The sequence below is a fragment of the Oryza sativa genome, chromosome 3 (assembly GCF_034140825.1).
Source record: "Oryza sativa Japonica Group chromosome 3, ASM3414082v1".
Classification (NCBI taxonomy): domain Eukaryota; kingdom Viridiplantae; phylum Streptophyta; class Magnoliopsida; order Poales; family Poaceae; genus Oryza; species Oryza sativa.
Window position 1 is genome coordinate 26,603,227 of NC_089037.1, and position 24,913 is coordinate 26,628,139.

Genomic DNA, 24,913 nt, shown 5'->3' on the forward strand with positions numbered 1-24,913 from the left:
AGCGCCGGGATGCACAACGAGCTCCCAAAGCTTCTCTTTTTTTTTTCATCTGTTTTTCTTCATCGTCTTTTTCTTCCCCCGATTTGATCTCTTGTCGATTACAAGACCCAGACAAACCGTGATCACTGTTATGTTCTATTTTCTAGGAGGTTTCTATTTTTATGTTATTTGATTGCATACTACATCATAATGCTTTTCCCAACAAAAAATTGGGGATGCTGGTGCCCACCGGCCGGCACACCCCCTAGGTCCGTCTCTGCTACCGCCTGTAACAAAATGACAATAGGAATCATTTTTCTGATGGGTCTTATAGGAGACCATTTACAAAAATTCATGAGTTCAACATAAAAAAATAACAATTTTAGTTTTGGTCAAACTGTGTGGATTAGGGGTCTGGAACAATTTGTTGTCTAGGCCATGTTCAGTTTCCCCCTATTCCCAATTTTCCATCATATCATATCACATCAAAAACTTTCCTACACACATAAACTTTCAACTTTTTTTTCCAAACTCCCAACTTTCTTCAGGAACTAAACACACCCCTATCCTATAACGGACATGTAACAGCATTTATATGTGCTTGTGATGTAATGATTGGTGGTAGTAGCTTAGTGCTATTATCTTTATCGCTCTTTATTGTTGCAGTATGTTGATATGCATGTTCGGATGGTGTGTTGTTAATTTTTTTTCTTATATTTTTGTGTGATTGCCAATTTGCATGCCATATGCAGTGTTCTTCAATGACATATTTTCATCATACACATTGCACCGCTCAATTGCGAAGATATAGGAGAGCTTCCATGTTTCCATCAAATATATACTAGCCACTTAGTCGTGACTTGCACGACTTTGCATGCTCGCATAGAAACCCTGTATATATAGGTTGTAATATATGACATGATATTGTACTTAAATTTCCTGTTTAAAAAATATATCATAGAACTTGATAAACAATAAGTTAGAACTAAAGTTTAAATAATATGTTCAAGATTTTGATAGACAACTAGTTGAAACTAGTGTTCAATTACTATGCTCAACCTTTTGCCTTTCTTTCCCCAACAATGCACATTCTAGGGCAATATAATACACGCTGGATTTTTTTTAAAAAAAATATAAACAGGATTAAAAAGAAAATGGGTAGACTTTGTTTGAGTTCTCCATAGTGTCATCGGTTGTTGTCCAGATATTGCTCATGCTGCATGCGCATTTGGCAGCAGGATTTTCTTTTGTCCTTCAACCAAATAAAAAATGTCACAGCAAGCAAACTTCTTCTAGGTCCTTCTGTACCACATGCTCAAGGACATCTACTCAGCAACATGATGCATAAGGCTCATAGTGGTTGTGCACAAAAAGTATATAGGGCTAGTTTGTTCGTGGTTTAAATTGGCATTACCAATTTTTGTCAATACCAAATTTTGGCAGGGCAAAGTTATTTTTGGATTAAAACTAAAATAGCCTAAGTTAACTATTGAAATGGTCTACTTTCTTTGGCATATGCCAAAATTTGGCTCAAAACCAAATAGACACTAAACACTATTGAAATTGCCAAATATTGTTAAGACCAATTTAGGTCTCAAACTAAACCAGCCCATAGTAGACCTACTAACGCTCACTACCAGAAAAAGGACATTCCCTGATAGGGTAAAGCTGAAGTATCTATGATCTATTCAGATTGATGCCAAAATGAATCTTTCCTAAATTTGGTAATGACGGAATTTTAACAAATTGGCAACATTAAATTCTAAATTTTAGTAGGATGTGCTTAATATAATGTTATCAAAATTCCATAGACATTACCAAAATTTGGTAACAAACTAAATATAGCCACATAATTATCAATTTTACCAATTAATGACATGGTTTGAATGACATCAATCTGAACAATCCCTCGGTCTTGGGTTTATATGTATATAACACAAAATGTCGAAATAGAGTATTCTAATAACATTGTATTTAGATATTAGTTTACCTTTATTAGTAGTTATTTTAGGATTTTTTTTTACCACCTTCAGCACTATGCCTTGTTGAAGAGTTATCCTCAACAAGTCATGTTAACATCGTTGAGTTGTTATTCTTCGTGTTATCAACCCCTATGGAGAACCGTGTTATATACATGGATCATTTATAAAGGTGAAGCCAAACTCACATATAAGCCTACAGGGGCTTACATGGAAGACAAACTCGAACCAGAGAGATTTGTATAATGTATATCTAAATTTTACCTTTGATATATTCAGCAAATAGAAGTCTACGTAAAAAGTCAAACAATAATTGGCTATCATGACTTGCTGGGCCATTGGATTTTTCTAGTGTGCATGGGTGGATGTTTCGGAAGTGTTCAGGTTGAGGCCTCCTGAAGAATCATGATTTTTATTAGGGACTAGCTATATTTATGACACCATATTTTTCACCAAAAAATATTTGGCATGTATTTACATTGTAAGTCTCTATATTACATATGTAATTTTAGTGTATTTATAATGTAAGTCCTAAAATTACATATGTAAGTTTTAAAGTTACATATGTAAATCCTAAAATTAAGTACCAATTACATATGTAAGTGGGGTATAACTACCGTGTAAATTTGTATAAATATACAATTACAAACAGAAAAACACAGGTGAGTTGGCTAGCGTCGTTGGTTTTCATCCACAAGGTCCCTAGCGTCGTTCGTTTAATTGCCAGTGCTCCAGCGGAATCGGTTCGTATCTGCCCTACTCCTTCACGGATCTCGTAGAGAATCAAGCGGCTCAAAAATCCGAGCATCACCAACCGATTATCTATAATCTTCCCCAAAAAGAGTTTTTGGTTTCCTACACTGAAAATAGAAAGTAAAAAAACTCCTCCCTCCAATAGATAAACTAAATTCAATCTCCAAAACTTAAAAGTGGACCTTTCTGTTAAATTACCAACAGAAAATTCTATTTTTTTTCTTTCACGCGCAGAAAGATCACTATCTCCCACGCGCGGGAACTGGAGGAGAGAAGCAGGAGTGCGAGATTAGGAGCGAGTTTCGCGCCCGTATATAAACGGAGCGAGGAATCGGGAGAGGGATCTCCAAAACTCGGTAGGAGAGTAGGTAATCTGTTGGAGCTGTTTTTTTTTTACTAAAATCTCTCAAAATCTGTTTTGGGAATTCGCTGCTCAAAATCAGAAAGCTAGCTAGTTTTGCATGTCAGTTTGATCCAACCACTGTAATATTTTAAGTGATGCGGCTCATTGTGGTGATCAGAAAGATTCACTACTTTAGATTACACCCAACTCTTTCCCTTGCTTCACGCCTTCTTCACATTCACAAGCTAGCAGCATGAGCCCCGAGTAGGGGTGAAACTGGTTTGGATAGTTTCCATCCGTACATACATATTTTCGGATTTGGAAAAATTCGGTCGGAACTATTCAAAATTTATCGGATTCGGAAATGAATTTGGATTTTTTTTTCTCGGATACGAAAACGAATACAGTAAGGGTGATATTCGACGGAATCGGAAAACGGTCAGAAACTACCCGTGATTTTTCATCGGATATCCGGTATATTACATGCGAGCCAATGGGATATTTTTCAGCAAAAAAAAAACAAGAAAAACCAAAACCCTAGCCGGCCGTGCCAGCGTCGCGCCGCCCACCGCCGGCTGCCGCGTGGCCGGCGCCAGATCCACGCCGCTGCGGCCACCCGCCGCCGGCCGTCGCGGGGCCGAGCGCCAAACACCTCCCTAGGACAGCGGATCCGGCCCCTCCCGAGGGCGGCGCCACTGGATCCGCAGCCCTCGTCGCCTGCCGCTGCCACCCACCGATGTCGTCGCCGCCCATCGAAGCCGTTGCCGCAGCCGCTCCCTAGGTCGCGGCAGTCGAGCCCGCTGCCGCTCCCGCCCGCCGCCGCCACCCGTCGCTGCCCGCCACGCCGCTCGAGCCCGCCCGCCACCCGCCCCGATCCGCGCTGCTGTGGATGAGACGAAGTGAGAGAGAGAGAGAGAGAGTAGAAAGTGTGTGAGAGAGAGGAGAGGAAGAGAAGATAAGGTTGGGGTGAAAAAAAATTGTGGATTTTTTTTTCAATGTAAAAATCGATTTTTTTTGTATGTGTCTGTTTAAAACTCATTTTAAGGAACTAAATCAACGTATATGAAAAAGTTGTCAAAATTAAAGTTGTATAACTTATTGAGATCTACCATTTTTCTTTTGGTCATTTCTCCATCCGAGTTTGATTAAACTATATAAAATTTGAATTTTAAAATATAAGAAATTCAAATAATTTTTCGGATAGTAAATGATTTCAAATGAAAAAATTGTCAACAACAAAGTTGTATAACGCATCAACATCTACAACTTTCGTTTTGGTCATTTTTTATATGACTTGGTTTGAACCGTTTGAATTTGAATTTCAAAATATGACAACTTCAAACAACATTTTGAAATACTAATTGATTTCAACTGAAAAAGTCATCAACAACAAAATTATATAACTCATCAAAATCTATAACTTTTATTTTGGTCATTTCTTCATCCGATAAAGTGATAGTAACATTCTTCATAAAATTTACATCTATCTCTTATAGTACTGTAAACTATAGGAGACTATAGGAGAGATATGTAAATATTGTGAACAATGTTGTTATCATTTTATCGGATGAAGAAATGACCAAAATAAAAGTTGTATGTCTTGATGAGCTCTACAACTTTTATGTTCATGACTTTTTTAGCTGAAATTAATTACAGCTTCAAAATATTATTTGAAGTTTTAAAATTCAAAATTTTAATTGATAAAACAAAGTCACAAGAAAAAAAGGCCAAAATAATAGCAGCAAGAACACAATAATATGATAGAGCATAATTTTAGAAACATTTAGGGAAAAGAATCATCCAATTTGGAGTTCATATAAGTGAGGTAAACTAGTTTTAAATTTTCATATTTTATTTTTGCATACGGCTTCTTAAGTCAACCGAATGGAAAAATTGATTTTTCCATGCGGGTCCTTAAGTGGTCCACATACAAACAAATGAAAAAATTCAATTCTGAAAAATAACCACTCCATTTTCAAAAACTTTCAATTGAAATGTTCAACCCAAAATTTAAAATATTCAACCAATTTTCAAAAATTTCAATGTGTCTGCGAAAATTTCAGTGATACACATTAATTTATTTGTTTCATGATAACATAAATTTATATGGAAAGTAAACACAACATTTTCTATCTCCCCCTTGTCCTTATAAATAGAGATAAAATTTGAAAATGCTGATGTTTTGTTTTTAAAAACTAATAGCTACATCTCTTCCTCGATTTAAGAAGCTTATTTCGAGGGATCTTGATATTTTGATAATTATTCGTTACTGTATTCGCTCCGTATCTGTATTCGATAGTATTCGATTCCGTTTTCGTATCCTTATTTCCGATTCCGATTTCGATTCCGAGAAAAAAAATATGAAAACGAATATGATATAGCTATTTTCCGACCGTATTCGATGCATTTTCATCTCTACTCTTGACTCTTGGCTGCGGAGTGCTCGAGGGGGCTGGGCCACCGGAAAACTTGTATGCACAGGGCGTGCTTCTGCGGGAGGAGGTCGTAACGCTAGATGACGGCGGGGAGAACTAAGCTGCTGCACAAGCAAATGTTGGATCGCCGGTGCGCTGTTGTGCACTTGTGCTCTGCTTCTTCCTCTTGTTCCTGCTACTGATGCTAAGTGCAATAAGATAATGGAAACAGGTTATACAAGTTGCCATATCATTTGTACTTATATGGAAAGGAGAGGAGAGAAAAGGAGACTATAGATTTATATATAGCTACAGTATAAGCTCTAATAAAATACTCTATCTATCCCACAAATCCTAAGAGTTTGTCTAGATTCGCTATACTAGGATATATCATTATTCGATGTTTATTTTTTTACGAAGAAAGTACGTGAGAAAGATAAGTATATTAGGTATTAACAATGCACTATATATCTATAACTAGATATTGTATAAGTTAACTATTGGATTGGTAATAGATTTGAGTTTTTTAGAGATAGTAATTAGCTATATTATTAAACTGGCTTTTAGTGATTGATCTTCTCGATCTTATCTGAAGGGAAAAAAAATAGCTCGGAGCGGATAGATTATTTTTCTTCCTTTTTCCTGCGAAAACGACAGCAAAGGAAAGTTTTCTCTGATTTTCTTGTGGTTTTTTTTAATCCAAAGGATAGGAAGTATTCTAAAATTCCTCCAGAAATCCACTAATGCAAAGGAAGCCTTAAGGATGAAATGGATTGGAATACGTTCACTTTGTGTCCCTCTATTTATCGTCCAGACAGATTTTTATTCCCTAGTCGCCTCTATTTGCCTCCGCCGGCCTGCTGGCTTTGCCTGCCGTCGCCTCGCCTGTCCGCCCTGCTCTGGCGAGTTGGCATAGGGGAGAGAGAGAGGATAGAGATAAGAGAAGAGGTTTATTGAGATATGTCGGCGCCACCATTTTTTATTATTTGTATGTAACTAGTATATGGGTCCCACGGGTTTTATTATTTTTCCGGATCGAATTGTCACGTAAGCACCACGTCAATGCCACGTTGGACGATGATCTAGTCAAAGGAGCGTCACGTAGGCGCCACGACAGCCAAAATTAGAGACTATACCGTCGAGGGACCTTGTTTGCACGGTTTTGTAAGTTGGAGGATACATTGTATCCGGTTTTGTGCTGTAGGGACGAAAATCGATCTGGATTCCAAATGGCACCTAAAGTGAACTTGTGCCAAATGGATTCCTCTTCCACTGTTGAGTCCATATCAAAAGCCCAAGCTCACGATGGTGTCTGGGCCTGCTATCTCGTAAGCCTCCTTATACAGCTAATGAGAGTAATTTTATTCTTAATTAAATTTTATATGGGAGTACTTATGCATCTTTCGAAAGATTTTTATGATCATATCACACAGATTTTTAATCTTTGGATTAAAATCCCATAAACACAAAAGACAATTAAGAAACACCATAATGGACACTAACTACCATATCTTCAATAAAAATACCAAAACCAATATAAATTTTAAAACTTACATGCGAAGATTCAAAAATTACACTGTAACTTACAAAAGTTACAATGTAAGATTTATAAATTACACTGTAACTTACAAGAAAATACACTGTAAATTTGAGTGAGAAAATCGAGTGAGAGATAAGAAAAAAATCTTTCGAGTGAGATATAGCAAAATCGATTTTATATAGTACGTGTACATCAGCGCTCAAAAATGAACTTTTAATGTGTCTAAGCTTAAGATAATTCACCCTGTGATCTTCTTATGAGGATATCCTCCACTATTACCCGCTGGTAAAGACGCAACAAAGGACCAAGTGGTTCAGTTGTAGTCGGGCAGCGACCATATGAGCCTCTGAATAATCTCACTTTACTTAGCTTGGGAGGAGGAATCCACCTTAAAAGGGAGAGCCACACTTCCCCTATTGGACTAGTCTTTTAGAGAGATTGGGCCTTTCCCCAAGTGGGTGTGCTTAAGAACTGTTGGGGTCCGGACAACCTTAATTTGTTAGGGTCACCTTGCTTAGCTTGGGAGGAGTAAGCCACCCTTCTCCTATGAGTGGAGATTGGGCCTTTTCTAAAGTGGGGAGATGTAGGCTATGAGTGGAGATTGGGCCTTTCCCCGAGTGGGGAGATGTAGGGAGATTGGGCTTTTCCCCGAGTGGGTGTGCCTAAAAACTGTTGGCAGATGTAGGGAGATTGGGATTGGGCCTTTCTCCGAGTGGATGTGACTAAGACCTGTTGGGGTCCGGGCAGATGCAGGGAGATTGGGATTGGGCCTTTCCCCGAGTGGATGTGCCTAAGACCTGTTGGGGTCTGGGCAACCTTAATTTGTTGGGTCTCAGCACCATTACTGGAACTTGTAGATTGAAAATATTGGCATGTTTTGCAAAAGCAAAATTATAGATTAAATCCATATTAAAAAAAATACAAGCATGACATTGTCATGGACATTTGCACAGGAAAAAAATAGGGAGACACTAAAGAAAATCAAGCAAGTATGGACATACGTACCTTCGTCTTCGTATGGTATGACGTGCACTGGATTAGTGTTGGTTGCCGATTAGATGGGGAAATTTAACTATTTACCACTAATAGGTTTAGCATTATCCAAATTCCCTTTCTACGTTTGCTACTATTTTTTTTCCTCTAAAGTAGTGTCTCTTAACTACTCATGTAGCATGTCAACATGGTAACCATGAGCAAATTGGGTTTCAGCATTCCGGGCCCATGAGTGCTGTTGGACTGCAGCGTATATATGTTAATTACCCTTAAATAAGCATAATTTATACTAATTACCAATAAAATAGAATAATTATATCTAATCAATACTAATTTTGATAATTTGGTTACTAATTAAAAATTAAATATTGCTAATCAATTACGGAGTACTAATGATCGAGATTAGAAAAGGTGGATATTCTTATCTGGCCAATTTGGCCGAATACGCTCATCCAATATTTCAGGGGAATATTTCATCTTCAGGCCATACTATCCACCTTTGACTACTAGCTAAACACACACGAAAGCTGAATCACTATCTCCCATATAGAGATATCCCTCTAACCAAACATACCCTAAATTTGGTGGACCCGTTTTTTACCACCATTAGGTCTATAGAAAAAACCCTTAACGTGGCTCCACCTGGCTGACATACGTACTCCTCGTCCTATGGTCCTAGGGATGAAAACAAAGTGTATTCGGGACACGAAAACCGTCCGCCTGCCCGGAGAAAAAAGAATACGGATACAGAACCGGATAGTCTGGATACATATATTTTTTTACGGATACAGATACAAATATGGTATCACAATTTTTTACAGATTCGGATATCCAGTGAACAGTAATATTCAGATATCCACTGAGACAACATACAACATTTGTTTCTAACTCTAGACCTTCAACTTATCTCTTTAGATTTTAATAATAGCATACCTCACAACACTAGTCCACACTATTAATATTACTTAAACATTTAAATATTTTCATAAATTATACTATATTTTATATGTTATAATATCAGTTAGATATGTATTATACCAACACTGTTGTACATGTTGAACTTAATTAGCACCGTCTAGTCTATGATAAAACTTATTATATAACATGAGCTAATTATGCGTGATGTTATTTGTTTCTATTAGAAGTTTAGTTAGTGGTTTTCGTGTTCCGAGTAATATTTGTTTCCGTATTCATATCCGATCATATTCAATCCTATTTGTATTCGAGATCATTCGTATTTGTTTCCGTATATGAGTTATTCGTATTCGTTTTTTATCTAACAAAGAAAAATAAAATATGGTATGAGTATTATCCATCCATATCCACTTCATTTTTATCCCTAGTTGTACAACTTCATCATTGCGTACCACCCATACTGTTTTTTTTTGGACAAAGATGCCTTGTTTGTGACATTTTGATTTGGTGTCATGATATATTTTTTTATGGTTCGTTTTAAATTCATCATAACAACGACTGGACGATGCTACGTACTAGTCTTTGTGACATTATCGACAAATGAAACTCATCATTAATCTATGATTTTTTTTATATATGGGATTTTCGTCGTAGAATGTCATTTCTTGTAGTGCATGCATGGTGCAATTTACTCTTTATAAAAGAAAATTTGGGAGAGATTTGGGGAGCCCACTAGAGTACGCTGCGAAAAAGTGAGTTTGATTTGAAATGGAAGGCTCTCTGTAAGTACCCTGATTTTGGAGCCAAAAAGGAAGAGCCCATCTGGTATGCTTTGAGAGGCATGCTTACAGGTGAAGAATATAATGAACTATAGTAACATACTATTCGCAAATTATTTTTACTTAAGAGGACTCAAACATATCTACATTTATTTGTGATATTTGGACATCACACAACATTTATGGCAAAGTGAAGAATAAGCATAGCTCATTCAGCAGTGAACTAATGGGAACAGCAGAAAATTAATGGAAATTACATCGAAGTACCAATCATCAACAATATAGATCTCAAACGTTGCTTCTGAGCTACATATATTGTGTAGGGGCTAGAAGTATCTGGCCCCGGTACTTCAAGGTTTTGGGAAAAGTTGGATGTGAAAACCTTCAGGGAATCGTAGTCCTGGACCAAGCACCATTGTTCCTCCCTTGATCGCTTTCCATCTGCAAAGCATAAACCAAAGATCATTTTTTAACAGAGTTAAACATAGTAGAAAAACAACTATAGATGTCAATCTTTAATGTATTCATTACTTGTATAACAGAATTTGTTTTTTCAAAACAGTACATCTTTTAATACCGATGAAATTTAAATGATCTCGATCGAAGTTCTCTGATGGATTTTGAACTAAGTAAATCTTTACAAAAGTATATCTCAATACTGAGGTACCGTAGATGAGTACAAGTAGGTTTACCTATACTTGGTGACTAAGCAGTGGAGGAAGATCGCCGTCTGCAGCTTAGCGAAATCTGCACCAACACACAAGCGCAGTCCCCCTCCAAAGGCCATGAAATCCTTGGAGGCACCACCGGTTGGTTCAGCAGTATCCTGTACAGAGCAGTATGCATATTACAAATGAGAACTTATAGATGGCATAATGCTATACAAGTCACTCCAGATTTCTCAATATTGTTTTTTTTACTATATGACATAGAAAAAAAATACATACATATATACACTACTCACTTGACTGTTCAATTTTGAGTATTGACCAACTAATTCAATAATATCTAGGTATTGCCATAAAAATGATATTTATGGATTGATGTTCAAACGTACTTTCTTATGACTGACATTGTAAATGTAAGAAAAATAGTGTAAGAAATTTGTGGTAAAAATACATACGCCCTATATTTTTAAACGGACAGTACAAGCTACAGAAAAAATTACATATAAATTTTAGTGTATATATAGATGCATGGTTAGTTATGAAACATGATAGAACATACGTTATGAATTTTACAAACCTTCCATCTCCAAGGATTGAATATATTTGGATCCTTATAAATCATAGGGTTTAGGTGAACCGTGGAAGGACAAATCATAATTTTAGATCCTTTTGGGATAAAAAAACCTGCACATATTAGACAAACATATTTCAGAAGAAGATATTATAAAATGGTTTTTTTTTTGCAAATTGGTACTCTATGCATACTTCTGTTATGTATCTCTTGTACAAGTTCTTGTTAATAATAATAATGGTTTTTTTACCTTTTATATGAACATCCTCTGTGGCTTTTCTAAACATCACTGGAGCAATGTTAGCAAGCCTTAAAGCTTCATGTATAACCTACGAATAATTAAGGAGATGAGGGTGTGCGCGAGGATGGCTGATCTTTTATATAAATAATGCTTCAGGAATTTTAAGTCATATACATGAGATGTAAATTTCATAGATTTGTATTCCTCCCATGTGATTTCAGAGTTCAGGTCGACCCTTCTTTTCTGAATGTTATCATGCTCCTCCTGTAAACAACAAATCAATCTCATTTTGTTCAACAAAATGTATCCTGAATTATTTGCATGTAACAATATGCTGGCCTAAACTAGTAATTTAATTAATAATGAACCCTAAACATCACTACTGTTTGAAAATGATGGAAATATATCTACTGTAAAAGAAGTTTATGACTTGTACTTACTGCTAATTCTTGCAATGCCTCGGGATTATCCGTTAGAAATCTGACCACTGCGGTTATAGCGGATGCCGTGGTCTCGAAGCTGGCAAATAGCAGCAAGAAGATCAAATCCAGCGCAACGTTCTCACTGATTAAAGGCTTCTCCTCGTTCAGCTCCTCGAGCAGCACATCAATGAAGTCAATGCTTCCCCGTCGCCCTGATGCCTCCTTCCTCTCATCAATCAATTCTTTCAGCATCTTCATGATATTCTTTCGCCCCTGCAAGAATTGAATCCATCTCCATGTGGGATCTCCTTTTAAGATTACAAATTGATATATATATATATAGGACACTATTGTCAACTTTGAAGAGAGTAGAAAACTGTGCGATAACTTTTTTTTAAGGTAATGGATTCCGGCCTCTGTATCGATAAGTGGATATATTTTTTTACCAATAATAAGTGGATATATAATTATGCTATAACTTAGCGGCTAAATTCCTCTATTTATTTCTCCTCTGCAAGTTGATTTATTTCTGCCAATTACCAGCTATGTTTTGTATCCTTTTTGTTAACATGCATGTAGCTGAACCATCTATCACCATATACTAGTAGATATTTACCTGCATACATTTGTAGAATGCGGTGCCAGGAATGCCAATTGGAAATGCCAGTAGACCTCGAATGAAAGCATCAAATTGTTTCCACATCTTTCCATCTGAGGCCAAGGAGTCATAGCTAATTAACTTCTTGGCTGTGACGCTGAATATCATCTGGAACATACTCAAATTTTCTCTAGTCAGAGTTAATTCACACATAGCTGAAAAAGAAGAGAAAAACTTCAACTGAAATATTCGCAATCGCAAAAAATTAAAGGGGGTGAATCCGTAATAGCCATTCCATCAGACATACGCTTGAGACTGCATCCTTGAGTTCGATGCTCGGTCGATCGAGCCAGGAGAGCAGGCTGGCCTGAGCCGTTCTGTGCACGTCCTGGAGCATCGCACGCCTGAGGTTTTCAGGGCCGAACAACCGAAGGATCAGATTCCTGATGTACTTGTGCGACGACCCGAGCGTCGTGATGATGTTGTCGGCGCCGATGATCCGCATGAACGAATCAGGGTACCAGCACTGGAAGAGCCTTTCCTCTTGCTGGAACACGAAGCTGTTCACCTCCGGATCGAGACACACGATCAGGTCTTGCCCGACCATGTTCGTCCTGAAAACTGGACCGTACCTGAGAGAGATGAAGTTGAGTAGTAGTGTTAAAACACGCGGGAGCTAATTAGCGTGTAACTCCGGCCCACGGCCCACGCGCAGCCCCCACCACGTCGTATCCCCTCCTTTTTTTTCGTTTTTTTCTTTTTTCCCGGGTGTATTTCCCTTTTTTGCGATTTTTTTCTCCTTTTCTGATTCTTTTTTTTTTCGCGCCAACTAGCAAGTTTTTAATCATGACTTGAAATTTTTCAAATCTGGATTTGAAAGTTTTCGATCTCGAGTTGAAAATTTTTAAATCTCAAGTTGAAAGTTTTCAAAATTTTCAAATTTGAACTTGAAAGTTTTCGAATCTTTAGATGGAAGTTTTTCAATCCCAAGTTGAAAGATTTTAATTCCGAGTTGAAAGTTTTCAATCCCGAGTTGAAAGTTTTTAAAATCTCGAGTTGAAAGTTTTCAAGTCTCGAGTTGAAAGTTTTCAAACCCTAGTTGAAAGTTTTTAAAATTTGAGATGAGAAGTTGAAAGTTTTCAAATTTTGACATAAAAAATTCAAATTTCAAGTTAAAAAGTTTTTAAATCTAGATTGAAAGTTTTTAAAATTTGACTTTCCGTGTAGATCTGTATTTAATCTTTTACTTGAAAAAAATTAGGACACGAAAAATTACCAAGAAATCAAAACTAGTTATGACGCTAATCACAGCGTTAATCGTGTTTTTATTCCGCGCTAATGACACGTGGCCTCCCCGGGGTGAAAATGGCGAAAAAAGCAAAAGCAAGCGATGGCCTGGGAGGTTGGGCCGCGTGCGTGTTGCCGGTGCACACGCGCCAACTAGGAATCTCCGTTAAAACATGGGTTGTTTTTTTGGAAAGGCCAACCAAAAACCTGAAAGCCCATAACCTTAAATACTCATGATAATTGATAGGAATAAGTTCATTTCAAGTCCCTCAAAACCGGTGCAATATAGGTCCCATGGCGGTTTGGACAGCGGTTTTAACTCACGTGGCGTCTATTGACTCGATCTTTTTCTGACGTGGCATTGATGTGACATATGAAGCAAAATTTAATAATTTAAAAATTAAAAAGAAGGGCCCATATGTCAATGCCTTTCCCTCGTAGCAGAGCCAGCGGCCTCAACAGGGGAATCCAGCAGCTGCGGCAGGAGGATGAGGCCGACCTATCCAGGCGGAGTCGTGGCACCCGGAGGAGTCAGGCGGTGGGGGTGGTCCCCCTGGTCGATGGCGGCTGCGGTCAGGTCCAACAACGACAAGGGATAGCGAGAAGGCAGCCAACGTCCCAGGTAGAGCCCGGAGGTGCGGCGAAGGGGACGAGGCCGGCGGGAGCAAATACCGGTAACCGAGATCCGAACAGGACAGCACGGTGGAGGAAAAGCAGCAAAGTTGGGGGCGCCGAAGCCATGGAGGCTGATGCCAACAGTGACCTGGGTAGAGAAGGTGTGGAAGGCGGGACGCAGCGATCCTGCTGATGGACGACGCATGTTGGTGACAGAGATGAGCTGCCGAGAGCTAACGGGGGCCTCCAAATCTCGGCGATGGTGCAGACGAGACAGAATGGAGCAGATCAGCACAAATCCTAGCAATGCTGCGAGGCAGCAGACAGAGCGGGATGTCCTGGAGCTGTTCGTCGGCCGCACACCAGTCAGGTCCACCGAAGGCCCCTCCTCGCCGGTTGCCCACACCAGCCGCGCACTGGTGAGTTGAGTTCACTGGATTCAGATCGGTGCCACTCCTTACAAATGGGGCTGTGCCACCGCAACAGGGCCTCACCAACCTCAAGGCTCTCTCCGTGCTCGGCAGCGTCACCAGGGGCATCGTCTTCCACGTCGTGCCTGCCGATGCTGCCACCACGGCGGTGACGACGGATGCCGGCACGGGGTGTCCACCCGACGTGGATCCATGGTTCTCAAGGCCATCTCCCGCTGCTCCCTTCCCTCCGCGGCGTTGTGGCCATGGACAGCGTCATCGGGTTCGCCATCGACCAGTGCACCTACCGCCCCAGGTCCACCGAAGGCCTCTCCTCCATTGCTGCTCAAGTCTAGTGAAGGCCCCTCCTTGGTCATCATAGGTCGCGCACAGCAACCACCACTGCCCGCCACCTCAGCCATGTGCCACCTGCCGCATTTAGAGAAGGAGAAAGGGGAGAGGGAAGAAGGAGAACGGGAGGGGATAAAGAAGAGAGAGGATGAGGGGAAGGAAGTGGGGCCCACTGGCATGTAGCTTCCACTATTTTTTAATCTTATTGTTTGAACATATGAACCTATATATTTTGTTTTAATTTTTAAATTGTTCAATTTTGGTTCATGTACTATGTCATATGAAAACCGAGTCAAATTAGCCATGTAAGCGTCACGTCAGCTGAAACGGCCATCCAAACTGCCTTGGACCTTATATTACATCGGTTTTAACAATTGAGGGACCGCTATATCTGATATTACGGTTCAAGAATGAAATTTGAACTCGCTGTCAAGTTTAAGGGACCTAATTGAACTTGTTCCTAATTTATATTTAGGGCCCAATCCTAGCATGGTCAGGCCGGGTTGCTCATCAACAACTTAATGTTGGTCCTGTTTGGCATGGCTTCAACCCTAAAATAATAGAGTGTTGACGAGCCTGAAGTATGAAAAGGATGTCTACACTACTAACCTTAATATAGTTTCAAATCCAACTCCAAGAATATTTTAGGGTTGGAGCTTAAAAATGCAGCTTAAAAAAATTAGGGAGTACCTATACATCTTTCAAAAGATTTTTATGATCGTATCACACAGATTTTTAATCTTTGGATTAAAATCCGATAGATATAATAAAAAGCAAAAAACAATTAAGAAACACCATAATGGACACTAAATTACCATATCCTCAAGAAAAAGACCAAATCCAATACAAAATTTAAAATTTACATGCGAAGATTAAAAAATTACAGTGTAACTTACAAAAGTTACGGTGTAAGTTTCATAAATTACACTGTAACTTACAAGAAAATGCACTGTAAATTTGAGTGAGAAAATCGAGTGAGAGATAAGAAAAAATCTTTCAAGTGAGATATAGCAAAATCGAAAAAATTAAAGCTATTCCGTCATGAAGCGTTAAAAGCATATTGGAACCAGTTTGGGCTTATGAGATACCCAAACATATTCAAAGATAAAATCCCTTGCATACCCAAATATATTTTAAAGATAAAATCCCTTGCATACCCCTACAATTTTAGTTAATCCCTTTTATGCCCCTGATTTTGATCCCTTCCATACCCCTCCCGTCAGTTGAACGTTAGTTGACCGTCTAATCTCTATAATAATGACAATTTTACCCTTTCGATGAACATAGAAATTTATGAATTACATTATTAAAAATATAAAAGTTTGTCGCATGAGACTATTATTATGAGTTTGTTGTGCGATGCATTATTTCTCGCAAAAATTATTTTAGATAATGAAATAAAAATATGTATTTAATTTTTTCAAAAAGTCATAAAAAATAAGGAGCATTCATACAAAGATAGGACTACCAATGCTCACAATAACTTTTTTATGAATGCTCCCGTAAAAAAATCCATTGTCCTATTAAAATTTCAAATAAAAATTTTAATTTATTATATTTTTTATTTTCAAAATTTATGCCAAAATTTTATACACTAATTATTTAGTTTCATTAGTTTCATAAATGCACATACTATGTACTCAAACAAAATTTTCAATCATTTTTTAAGCTTAGATTCAAACCTAAAACATCAAGGACAAAATAGACATTTGCAACCAAACGTAACAGTGAAATGAGGGAAAATATAACGGTAGGAGCATGGAAGGGATCAAGTTGAAATTTCAGGAGTATAAAAGGGATCGGGTAAATTTTAGGGATATGAAAACGATGAGTGAGTTTTAAGGGGTAGGGTGGATCAGTGCAGGGAGGAAGAGATCTACTCCTACGTAACATACTCCACTTTAAAAAGTTATCGGCACACTTCTATAATTATAAACCATGCCCCGTACCAACACGATCCAGACTTAGGGCATGTACAATGGTTGTCAATAGTGGTCTCTTAGCGTTGCTAATTAGGAATACTTGTTAACATGGAAGAAAGAGAAACAGGAGAGACAAAACATCGTTGTCATGCATAACAATGGCTTAACAACGACTCTTAATCACTACAATATGGAAATATGGTTGCATGAGGGTAAAAAGAAGAAAAGAATATTAACAAAAGGAATATTTTTTGAGTTAATGATTAGAGCCTTTATCGTCTCAACTATTGTAAAGACACATTCTCTAAATAATCTTATACTGTTTAAGAGACCATACTCGTCTCTACCATTGAACATGCGCTTATCCTGTATATGGAGGTGCCACACCTACTATTGGGGCACTAGGTACGTGTACGGAGGGTATTCATTTCCATATGGTATGATATCTCAATTATTATTTTGTAGAGGTCTTGTTTCATTTTATACACCACTTCAGTTTTATTCATTTCCAAAACTAGGTTTTGATTTTCAATACTACCTCCGTCCACAATATAATCATCTGTTTTCAATCATTTCCAAAAGTAGGTAGAAGTGAATGATGGAGGGTGATCTCCTCCACCAGGGAACCTTAAGGCCCCCCTTTTTTGAGTTCGGCGGGGGGCAGCGGGTGAGATTCGAGGTTTTTGAGACAAAAGAGACACAAGGGATTTATATAGGTTCGGGCCGCTATGAAGCGTAATACCCTACTCCTGTGTGTATGATGATTCTTCTCTGCTTGCAAAGCCTTTGAATTTCCGATGTACAAGCTAGGGTTAGAGAAGCTTTGGCTCGGGGATCCAGAGTTCGATCCCCCTTCCCGCTAGGTATGGTCCTCCTTTTATACTCTAAGGGGATACACATGTGCTGCGAGTGCTACCTAGGGAGAAGGGAAAATATTCTCTATATTAACTATATGTCTTGTGCCTTAGCCAAGAAGCTATCTGCACATCAGCTACTGCGCGGGGCCCATCAAATCATGTAGGGCGCCCTTGTCATTTGCCATTCAATGGATGAGGACTTTCGGGTTCTCGTTCGCACCAGAAAACGGAAGCCCGGGGTCAGTTTAGAGTGGTTGGACCAGCTCTGACCGGGGTAAGAGGATGTGAAGTCCCTCATTATTGTGATGGGACAGGACGGAGCACGCCGCACGCCGCCTGACAAACTGACAGGGCGAGGGAATACAGCTGCCGTCCCATCGGTCATTCGACCGGTCATGGACCTGTCACAGATCGGTCACAGATCGGTTGAGTGCACTGCACGCCACATTAAATACGGCGTGGCGCAACCGCTCAGGTCGCCATAAAAGCGGGTAGGTGAGCGCCTGGAGGCAGCCATCTAACCCATCGCACGTGGCGACCTACAGAGGTGGTCGAGGGAGCCCGACCCCTAGTCACAGGAGGGGGCGGCCACCGCCCTACCTCGGGCCCGATGCCCCCTCGGCGGAGGGCCACGTGGCGCCTGGGGCAGCCTCCTCCCTCTAGTCTTCATCGGGACGGGCCCGCCTGGAGGCGGCCACCTAACCCATCGCATGTGGCAACCTAGAGAGGGGGTCGGGGGAGCCCGACCCCTAGTCACACGAGGGGGCGGCCGCCGCCCTACCTCGGGCCCGATCCCCCCTCGAGGGAGGGCCACGTGGTGCCTGGGCCCACCTCCTCGCTCTAGTCTTGATCGGGACGGGCCCGACCCCCAAGCAAGAAGGGGGCAGCCGCCACTCCACCCCGGGCGCTAACCCAGTGCCACGTGGGTTAGGGGGCAGCCTCCTCGCTCGAAATTCGGTACCCTAAGCTGAGGGGGCTGCCGCCGCTCCTCCCGGGCGCCACCCTCCTCTAAGGACGCCAGGTGGGTTTGGGGGCGGCCTCCTCCCTCTAAACATGATACCCCTGGGCCCATATCACCGACAGTAGCCCCCGGCGTTAGCCCTGACCAAAACCTTCCCTAGGTGGCCAGGGTTGACGCCACTCTCCTAGTCTAATGATATGTGGTCCCGGTCTTCTGTTCTATCATCCTGGGAGTTGGGCGGTGGGAGTTTAGCCACGTTCACACGCCAGCCTTACTTCCCACTTCCTTCCCGGTTTCCGAGGTGCCGTGGGCTCAGGAATTTAGCCCGTACCTTAGGCCGTGAACTTATTTCCTTTATATACACAGCAAATGTTGTTAGATTCTCTCGGGCCCGTGACCTTACGCCGCGTACCTCACTTGCCCCTGCCTTTTGTTAACCTCTGTTCGTGTTCTATTTCATCTATTCAAACGATTATTTTCGCGTGAGTGTGAGGACTGAACTTTCCATAGCCAGCAATCTTCACCCGCGATAAAGCCAAGCTGGGCGCTATAGCTAGCCGGCGGGGCCAGAGCCAGCTGCTACGGAAGAGCCAGCATAGGGGGCCCCGGGCGTCGACGGCGTCTAGAGCTCAATGCAGGGCTAGGATAGAGCTAGGAATCGTAGCCCCCACGCTTTTAGCAAAGAATCGTTTGAATGGATGAAGCGAATACAAACTTTTTGTTACCAAGGGGGGCAAACGAGCGCGCGACACATGGGTACTGCGGGACCGCGAGGAAGAGATGGGAGAGAAATAAATATAAGCAACAATAATTCTATGCAAATGATTATCTTCGCGCGAGTGCGAGGACTAAATTTTCCATAGCCAACAATCTTTACCCACGATCAAGCCAAGCTGGGCGCTGTAGCCAGCCGGCGGGGCCAAAGCCAGCCGCTACGGAAGAGCCAGCACAGGGGGCCCCGGGCGTCAACGGCGCCCAGAGCTCGACGCAGGGCTAGGATAGAACTAGGAATCATAGCCCCCACACTTATAGCAAAGAATCGCTTGTATGAATGAAGCAAACACAAACCTTGCTTGCATGTCGCGACCTTTCAAACCTTTAGCTCAAAAAGGGCCTCCCACCATGTGTTCCTAACCATTTTGGGAAGCTTGAAGCTTGAAAGGACGATCAGTTGAGCCGGGCCGGGCACTGTAGGCAGCCGGCGGGACCAAAGCTAGCCGTTACGAAAGAGCCAGCACAGGGGGTCCCGGGCTTCGACGGCACCCGGAGCTCAACTGCAAGAGCCCTCCCAGGAGTAGACCAAGGCGGGTGGCAGGTTCATGAGTGATCCCCGCGCTTGGCCCTAGAGGGCCATGGGGAAGAAATTTGCCTTGACCCGGTCATCACCCCACGCCGCCTCTATGATCGTCGTGTGGTTCTAGAGGGACTCGGAGGTGTTGACGCTACCGTGGTACCTTTCGGTGAGGCTGGGCCGAAACTTTTGGGGGTCATTGGACATTCCGAAGACTCGCCATAAAGACCTGGCCGCCAGCCTTACCCGGTGAAGAGGCGGGGGGCCTAGCCGCCTGCCTGGGGTGGCACGGCACTCTTGAGGAGGCTGCGCTTTCCCCTGCATTGGCGGCGCGATGCTTATCATGCCAGCGCTCGAAAGAACCTCAAAAATCACGAACGCGCCCCCTACCTAGCGCGCCAGATGTCGGAGGGTGATCTCCTCCACCAGGGAACCGTGAGGCCCCCCTTTTTTGAGTTCGGCCAGGGGCAGCGGGTGAGATCCGAGGTTTTTGAGACAAAAGACACAAGGGATTTATACAGGTTCGGGCTGCTATGAAGCGTAATACCCTACTCCTGTGTGTATGATGATTCTTCTATGCTTGGAAAGCCTCTGAATCTCCGATGTACAACCTAGGGTTAGAGAAGCTTTGGCTCGGGGATCCAGAGTTCGATCCCCCTTCCCGCTAGGTATGGTCCTCCTTTTATACTCTAAGGAGATACCACATGTGCTGCGAGTGCTACCTAGGGAGAAGGGAAAATATTCTCTATATTAATTACATGTCTTGTGCCTTAGCCAAGAAGCTATCTGCACGTCAGCTACTGCGCGGGGCCCATCAAATCATGTAGGGCGCCCTTGTCATTCGCCATTCAATGGATGAGCACTTCCGGGTTCTCGTTCGCACCAGGAAACGGGAGCCCGGGTCAGTTTAGAGTGGTTGGACCAGCTCTGACCGGGGTAAGAGGCTGTGAAGTCCCTCATTGTTATGATGGGACGGGACGGAGCACGCCGCACGCTGCCTGACAAATTGACTGGGCGAGGGTACACAGCCGCCGTCCCATCGGTCGTTCGACCGGTCACGGACCTATCACAGATCGGTTGAGTGCACTGCACGCCACATTAAATGCGGCGTGGCGCAACCGCTCAGATCGCCATAAAAGCGGGTAGGTGAGCGCCTGGAGGCGGCCATCTAACCCATCGCACGTGGCGACCTAGAGAGGTGGTCGAGGGAGCCCGACCCCTAGTCACAGGACGGGGCGGCTGCCGCCCTACCTCGGGCCCGATCCCCCCTCAGGGGAGGGCCACGTGGCGCCTGGGGCAGCCTCCTCCTTCTAGTCTTGATTGGGACAGGTCCGCCTGGAGGCAGCCACATAACCCATCGCACGTGGTGACCTAGAGAGGGGGTCGGGGGAGCTCGACCCCTAGTCACAGGAGAGGGCGGCCGCCGCCCTACCTCGGGCCCGATCCCCCCTCGGTGGAGGGCCACGTGCCGCCTGGGGCAGCCTCCTCCCTCTAGTCTTGATCGGGACGGGCCCGACTCCCAAGCAAGAAGGGGGCAGGTGCCACTCCACCCCGGGCGCCACCCCCTCAGGGGAGTGCCACGTGGGTTAGGGGGCAGCCTCCTTGCTCCAAATTCGATACCCTAAGCTGAGGGGGCGGCCGCCGCTCCTCCCGAGCGCCACCCTCCTCTAGGGACGCCACGTGGGTTTGGGGCGGCCTCCTCCCTCTAAACATGATATCCCCGGGCCCATATCACCGACAGGTTGGGAAGAGAATGTTGGTGGAGAAGTTGTTATTTTTTCGGACAAATCTTGATGGCTAAAATTTGTTATATTTTTGGATGTAGGGAGTAATATTTTAACATATATCTCTCTATCATTTTCTAGAATATCATATATACTTTATCCCCACTTAATTAATGTTTTCTATACGCTCTCATTAAACCACGTCACTTTAATTGTTTCTAGCCCTTAGTTGATTAATCTATAGTCCAAATTATTCCTTTTTTTCTCTTATAAAAATACATCACCTTATTTTACTTTTACTGTATACTATTTAAATTATCATAAATCACATCAATTTAAGTGGTTTATAGCCTTTTGAAATGATCGATCAAAAATTCTATAACCTTACGTTGTCTAGCTATGTTACACGCTATTTCTACTATTACTATTATTCCCTCATTTCACAATGTAAGTCATTTTAGCATTTCTCACATTAACATCGATATGAATGTGGGAAATGCTATAATGACTTACACTGTGAAACGGAAGAAGTATATTATTAAACTCCTACAGCAAAGCACGGGTCTCATATAGTATATAATATAAACCACTCAACTATTATATTTATTGGGAAAAAACATGTCCGAACAAAATTCATCTGCCTAATACTAATTTACCCCATCCTTCGTTGGCTTGCGATAAAAATTAATGCCCGTATGTCGGTTCTCTTCTCCCCCTCCTCCTGCCTCTCCATCTCTCCGTCTTCTTGCGCAGCGGGCGCAAATAATCCCGTGACGAGAGCGACCGTGCCATACATGTCCCTTGTACACGACGTACAGGGAATGGACATTCTCGGCCAAGCTAACGACATGTGCATGGTACGTGTGGGGTCGGCCTACATCTACCTGCTCACGCGCTGGTGGTCGCCGTCTTGTCCTTCACGAAATGCTCATGTCCACTTATGTACACTACTTAAAAATCTATTTTTTTCATGCGATTAAAACCTATTTTTTTATATAGTTGGACCGATCATCTTTTCTGAAGTGTCTGTAAAAATCATTATTTTTTCATGCGGTTGGTGTAGTCGCACGCGGAATTTCGATTTTTGTGTATAGATGCTTATGTCATCCGCATGTGAAAATAAAAATCACGAAAAAAATAAAAATCCCGAAAACCACATCTGCCACCACTCATCGTCGCCGAGGCCCGACAACTCCTCATCGTCATCACTGCAATCCACCACTACTCGTTGTCATCGTCACCGTCGCTGCGCGTCCGAACCGTTGCCGCCCTCAACACCATCGGATCTGTTGTCACCACACCTCCTAACTGCTGTAGCAGTCCTCCCCATCACCCGATCCGACACCGCTGCGCTCTCCACCGTACGAGGCCGAGCATGCCACCGCCCGAGCTTGCCGTAGCCCTCGTGCGTGCCATCGCAACCACCGCTAGATTCGTGCCGGTCGAATTTGCAGCCAATGGATCCGTTGGCCAGCACCCTGCGACCTCTGGTGGGAGAGAAGAAACACACAGAGAGAGAGAGGAGAGGTGGCGGGGTAGACGACGGTTGGAGGCCGAGCCCTCGTCGATGTCACCGCTGCCACTCGTCCTCGCCGACGTCACTCCTACTGCCGCCCGAGAGGTTGGGGAGAGAGAGGAGAGGTTAGTGGCCAGGAGATGTTTTGGAGAGAGAGGGGGGATAAAATGAGTGGGGAGAGAGAGGAGATGCTAAGGAAAAAATGAGAGATGAGGAGATAAGGTGAGAGACTTAGAAAATTTTGAAGATGCTAAGAGAGAAGAGAGGGGGGATGTTAGACTTTTAGACAGGCTTTTAAGAGACCCGTCTACAAGAATGCATTTTTGTATGTGGTCGCTTAGGAGGCTCGCCTGGGAAAATAAGTCAATTTTCGTAGATGGACCACTTAATCAGCCGCATGTAAAAATACATTTTCGCATGTGGCCTTTTTTTTTTTACTGAGAGGAACAGTTTTGGTCCACTTGCGTCCTAAAAAGTGTCGTCCAGAAAAATCAATTCGGTAGCAGTACATGCTCTCTTTGAATGCCATGTTAAGGATATATCATTTAAAAGTGGACGAATTTTTAGCTACGTAATAATTTCATCTTCTCATGTTGATGTTGATATTGTGATGCAACTTTCTCGCGTCGATGGGCGCTCAAGATATTGACGTTCTGATCATGTTAGCACAGTTTTGCATTCAACCAAGGAAACAAACTGGCGGAGCTGTACGTGATGTCGTGATGTATGCTTACGTGCATTATTAAACTTTCTCTGTTTTAAAATATAATTAAACATTTTTCGCTGAGGTTTTGGAATGGAGGAAGAAGATATTGGTTTAGGAATGGAGGAAGAAGATGTATATTTACCTGTCTAGACGACGTTGAAACTCCATCCATCATGTATATATAGTCAGAAATGCTTATATTTTAGATTAATGGAGAGAACACATATTATTTACCTATTAAGACGGCGCTTAAAGAAGACGGGCAGCTCAAGAGAGGTGCTCGAAGTGAAGAACTCGAGCGACTCGCCGAGAAGAGGAAGGCCCCTCGACCCTGGCGGCAGCCTGCTGCCTTCATCAGCTTTGCATGGGTGGCTGCTGTTCCATTTTAGTGAAACCAAACGGATCAACCAAGAGGCTAGCACAGCCATGGCGGCCGTGAGAACAAGCCAGCTGCAGGCCATCGTCACCGTCCCTGCATGGATACCTTCCATTTATTTGTGGCACCTCGATATATACTATATTGCCCACATTGTTGGATGGCAAAGTGATGAGCCGTGCTTATATGTAGATATGAAATCTGCTGGTACTGTGTCGCTGAACACTGCAGTATTGTTGTTTGACGTTGATGTATTAATGAACTTGTCTACCACAACACTGGTTTTATTATCGGGAATCCAATACATATTAATTATCTAATTTTTTTATCTATATACTAATTAACATGATATAATTTAGTTAGAATTGGTTAATTTATCCGAGGTCCGAGTACCCGAGGAAAGTATATATAGGATCGTCACTGGTTATCGAGGATCAGACCAGACCGGCGGTCCCATCTGAACTGGAAACTCGGCCGATCCGATTCAGTTAAAAGACCCACCATGGGTTGTGTTCGCTACTCCAGTTTCCCAACGTGCACAGTTAACACGGAAAACGGAGCGATCCATTAACACGTGATTAATTAAGTATTTGCTATTTTTTTTTAAAAAATGGATTAATTTGATTTTTTTAAGCAACTTTCGTATAAAACTTTTTAAAAAAAACGCACCGTTTAGCCGTTTGAAAAGGGTGCGCGCGAAAA

The 24,913-nt window shown here is 42.3% G+C and overlaps 1 protein-coding gene across 2 annotated transcripts; it reads right to left on the minus strand.

Annotated features, from left to right (window-relative positions):
* Positions 1-9,795: 9,795 nt before the first annotated feature.
* LOC4333623 (cytochrome P450 87A3-like) lies at positions 9,796-24,573 on the minus strand. Of its 2 annotated transcripts, none has more exons than XM_026024329.2 (9): positions 24,070-24,573; positions 12,503-12,827; positions 12,214-12,363; positions 11,616-11,870; positions 11,350-11,439; positions 11,185-11,263; positions 10,923-11,047; positions 10,388-10,521; positions 9,796-10,136 (listed from the first exon to the last, which is right to left on the minus strand). In XM_026024329.2, the coding sequence occupies exons 1-9, from the start codon at positions 24,324-24,326 to the stop codon at positions 10,046-10,048; spliced, it is 1,506 nt and encodes a 501-aa protein (XP_025880114.1). In that variant the 5' UTR covers positions 24,327-24,573; the 3' UTR covers positions 9,796-10,045. The 2 variants fall into 2 exon arrangements, with proteins under 2 accessions (XP_025880114.1, XP_015629900.1); XM_015774414.3 differs by having other exon boundaries at positions 10,941-11,047; positions 24,070-24,470.
* Positions 24,574-24,913: the final 340 nt, after the last annotated feature.

Excerpts from the sequence above, each read along its gene's own strand:
- LOC4333623 (XM_026024329.2), bottom strand. The coding sequence starts at position 24,326 with ATGGAAGGTATCCATGCAGGGACGGTGACGATGGCCTGCAGCTGGCTT. Across the intron at positions 11,871-12,213 it reads CATTCTACAAATGTATGCAG|GGGCGAAAGAATATCATGAA; the intron begins GTAAATATCTAC and ends CAATTCTTGCAG. Across the intron at positions 11,440-11,615 it reads AGGCATTGCAAGAATTAGCA|GAGGAGCATGATAACATTCA; the intron begins GTAAGTACAAGT and ends TGTTGTTTACAG.